This window comes from Antrostomus carolinensis, unplaced genomic scaffold, assembly GCF_000700745.2.
Source record: "Antrostomus carolinensis isolate BGI_N321 unplaced genomic scaffold, ASM70074v2 scaffold29697, whole genome shotgun sequence".
In the NCBI taxonomy this organism is placed as follows: domain Eukaryota; kingdom Metazoa; phylum Chordata; class Aves; order Caprimulgiformes; family Caprimulgidae; genus Antrostomus; species Antrostomus carolinensis.
Window position 1 is genome coordinate 1 of NW_010329965.1, and position 4347 is coordinate 4347.

At 52.2% G+C, this 4347-nt stretch overlaps 1 protein-coding gene across 1 annotated transcript in view; it reads left to right on the forward strand.

Annotated features, from left to right (window-relative positions):
• Window positions 1–760: 760 nt before the first annotated feature.
• The window catches only part of LRRC52 (leucine rich repeat containing 52), a 4425-nt gene continuing 838 nt past the window's right edge, over window positions 761–4347 (forward strand). Inside the window, exon 1 of the mRNA XM_010172786.1 lies at window positions 761–1385. Within this exon, the coding sequence (XP_010171088.1) occupies window positions 761–1385 (625 nt within the window). The remainder of the gene's footprint in view (window positions 1386–4347) is intronic.

Here is a 4347-nt window from a genome sequence, read left to right on the forward strand (position 1 = left end):
CGTGATCTGGGAACGGGCCGGGCTTCGTCGGTGGTGGGCAATGGCACTGTGCATTGCTCATTTGCATATTTTATTACTATTACTGTTATTATTTTAATGTCATTATTAAGTTTTATTTAATTTCAATTATTAAATTGTTCTTATCTCACCCTATGAGTCTCCTTACCCTTGCCCCCCAAATTCTCTCCCCTATCCCCTGGGGAGGGGGAGTGAACGAGCGGCTGTGTCTGGCTGCAGCCCAGGGGCAGCCCAGTGAAACCACCCCACCACCTCCTGCACTTTGATGCCGTGTCTGGCTGCAGCCCAGGGCCAGCCCAGTGAAACCACCACACCACCTCTTGCACTTTGATGCCATTTGGGACAAAAATTGCACTGTTCACACCCACCCTGCACGGTTTTGATGCTCTCATCTGATGCATGCCTCCCTGCACCTCCGCTCAGCCAAAAACAGCACCAGCGAGGTCACAGCACTGTCCCCAAAGCCGGGCAGCTTTTGCGAGCTGTAGATATCAGAGGTGTCATCTGGCACCAAGTGCGACATGGAGACGCTCCAGCCACCATTCCACACTTGCTGATGTAGAAACTGGGCTCAGTTTCCAGCCAGGCACTCTGCCAAGGAGTCAGGTGAGTCACGGACACAAAGTGCTTCCCCGCAGCCTGGCAGCCGGACACCTCCTCGGCATGGCTGTGACGGTAACGCAGCTTCCATAGAGCTGCTCACAGTCCCCAAAGGGCTGAGCGGCCTGGAAGAGGGGAGACCATGTCTCCTTCGGGTAGAAGGCAGCCCCTGAGCCTCATGTTTCTTTTGGGGATGGGGATAGCATCACAGAGGATCAACTGCCCAAGCGGGTGTAGCTGTCAGTACCTGGAAGTGAACTGCACAGGGCAGCAGCTTCAGGAGTTCCCCACGGCCATCCCGCTGGACACCAGACAGCTGATTCTGGCGGCAAACAACGTCTCGTACCTGCCAGCAGTGGAATTGAGCTTCTTGGCTGATTTGGTCTATCTAGACTGCAGGAAGAACCTCTTAGGGGATGACCTGGATTTCACTTTCATTGGTGTAGCCAAGCTCGTCTATCTGGACCTCAGCTTCAACAACCTCACACAGGTCACCTTCAGCACCTTCTCACACCTCCTCAGCCTGGTGGTGCTGAAGATCTCAGACAATCCCAACCTTGTGGCCATTGAGAAGGATGCTTTCGCCAACAACACCTGGCTGAGGCACCTGGATGTAAGCCGGACAGGCTTAACATTCCTGGACACTAGCACTGTCCAGGACCTGCCCAGCCTGAGGTTTCTGGGGCTCAGTGACAACCTGTGGCACTGCAACTGTTCCTTTTTGGACTTCATCACCTGGATGACAGAGAGCAACGTTCATTTTCCAGGTGAGGGCTGTGTGAGCAGGACCTCTCTCCTCTCTACTCCTGCAGATCTGTGTGGAACGGAGAGAGCTTTCTGTTCTCCTTCCCAAAACTTCAGCTCACAGGGCTGTGCCACTGCATGTCGACTGTGGGTCCCATCTTCTGGTGTCGCACAAAACACGGATCAGAGCAGCTGGGTTACACACACTCCACCCACAGAGCGTCACACTTGCTCACATCCTCAGGACAGGGAAGTGTAGCCTGTAGCTAGGACATTGCTGCTGCTCTAAAACACCTGGCTCCAGCCTCAGGAGGTGTCCCTGTGCCCGCAAATCACAGCACCCCATGGTGACAGTGCCAAGAATGAGGAGCCCAATGTGGCTCTGGGGAGATCTGAGCTGGGAAAGCTGCTGCTCTGAATTTCCTGACTTGTCTCCATCTGCTCTGACATTTGGTGCTGCTGCAGCACCAGCGTGTCTGTACGGATCAGTTAATCCCCCTCTCTCAATGGAAACACTCTCCTGCTTCTGTTCTGACCTGCTTGGGGCAGCCTCTCCAGCTCTGAGTTCTCCACCATCCGGCCAATGTCCCCTTCACCTTGAACACCTCCCACTAGCCTCTTCTTTCACCCCCTGCCTGGCACAGGCACACCTCATTCATGCAACCTCTGCAGCAATTCTGCTCAACACTGTAAAACAAAGACGGGTTGAAAGCCAGTCAGCTCCTCTTCTGCTCTCACCTCTCGCTGATGGGGGTCTCTGGGCAAAGTCTGGGTAGTGTGGAAGCCAGCGAGAGTTTAACTGCTGACTTCTGCGGGGCTGCAATCACACCCTGCTCCCCACCGACCCATTTCTGTACATGAAGAGTGTACACAATGCCCTTTGCCTTCACAGCACAGCAGCTATTGTGCTAGGACAGATAAAAAACACAAATCCTGCAACTTCCCGCTGTCACGATGCTCCTCAGCCCTCGGAGCAGCCACATTTGACTGGTTCTCTCTGTCAGACTGTGACCCAGCGCTCAGAAGTCAGCAAAAGACCTTTTGCTGTTCCCAGGAGAGCTCTGCTTTGGGTCCCAGCTGATGTTTGATGGTCAGAGTGAGACAGAATACCAGTTACACTCAGAGAAGTGGGCTGCATCCTCATGGCTGCGAGGCTCTATATGTTCCCACTCTTCCTCCAGCACCCCAGAGCAAAGTCTCTTTTATTTTAAGTTTTCCAGGATAAGAAGTGTATGTGCAAGGCAGGTGAGCACCGAGTCCCAGGGGCTGCACCAGCACAGCGCTCCTTGCTTCTGAATAAAAGCCATTTCTTGAAAACAGGGTCTCCAAGACTTTCCTTATGTCACCTGGGATGCCAAAATCAGCTGTTCCCATCATATTGAGAGATTCTACAACTGGGCCCTGGACAGCGAGTGTTCATGAGGCAGGATAATCACCACTTCCCTTTCCCAGAAAAGCACTGGTCCCAAGGGCAAAGCTTTGTTCTGCAGCTGCAGGACGTGAACTTGGATTTTCCAAAGGGAAGAGGGACACAGCACAGCACAGACTCGTGAAGAATGCTCGGTGTTCAGTAACGCACAACACAGTGGTGAGGGAGAGCTGCAAGAGAGGAAGTGTTCGAGAAACTGTCCATCGAATACGAACAGGGCACAAAAGAGGGAGGGGAGAAAAGGGAAGGGAAAAGAAAGCTGGTGTTAGGCCAGAACCGAATTAAAGACATCTCTGTGACTTGCTAGATGTAGTAAGCTCCCTATAGACAGTAAAGTTCTTTATTTTCCTCATACATGTTACAGGCAGTTATGGAATAGTGTAAAAAAGCACTGCTGTTGGCAGGAAGACTGGAGATAACACACTGAACCCTGGAACAGGAGAATAAAGCTCATTGCAGGCAATTTGAGAGGGGAGGCGTAGGAAAGGCAGTGGCAGCAAAGACTGGGGGTATGAGTATGGATCCCTGTGCCATGCTCTGGGAAACGGGAAAGCCAGAGAAGCCAGGGAGCCTGCCGAGGCTGCTCCACTTCCCTGCTGCGTTGGGCTTTGCAGTGTCCTGGCGAGATGCTGTGGGCAAGTCCAGAGGAGGCCATGTGCTTCCTGGGACTGGTGTGGGGTCTGCTGGTAAGTGTCCACAGGCTGCACAGGCAGCTCCCTCTGCATCCGGACTAGGTGGCCCTAAACCGAGGATTGTGGCAGGAGCTGATGGCTCCAGCGCAAAGGGATGTTGGGACAGAGCCCTGAAATCTGCGGCAAGCAGATCCCCATCCTGGCCTTTAAAAAGCTACTGCAGCTTCACAGAACAGCTGTGTTTGTGCTCGGCTGGATCTGTGCTGGCCCGGTGCTGACACAGAGTTGCCCAGCTCTAGGTGGGTTGGGGTAATAGAAAGAGAAAAGCTCTCCAGTTATACTCAGGACACTGAGAGATACCAGCATGAACTGTATCGCTCAGTGATACACTGACCTGGTTTCACTAGGATAGAGCTAATTTGCCTTTTAGTAGCTAGACCAGTGCTGTGTTTTGGTTTCAGTGTAGGATTTGTTATGAGAAGACCATTGGTAACATACCAGTCTTTTCAATTGTCACTGGAAGACGAAGGACTTTCCAATGTCCCCATGTTTTGCTGGTCTGCAGGTACAAACTGCTAGGGGGGCAGCATAGTAAGTAACTCCAATTGGCATTTGGATATGCCAATGGCTGGTTCTAACTACTACTACAAAGAAAATTAGCTCTATCCTAGCGAAACCAGGACGTATATGATATAGAGTAATGTAATATAATATAAATCTCCTGTAGCTTGTTCCTGTCCACTGCTCCCATTCTCTCAGGCCCATCCATCCAGTCCATCAAGCAGCACCCAGCCTGTGCCTGGCACAGTAACTGTCCAGTCCGGGGAGTTCAGAACCCGCAGGAGAAGCAGCTGTGGCTGGGAGCACACATCGTGCTTCTGCAGACACCAAAAGGAGATGATGCTTCTACCACACCCAGCCTTT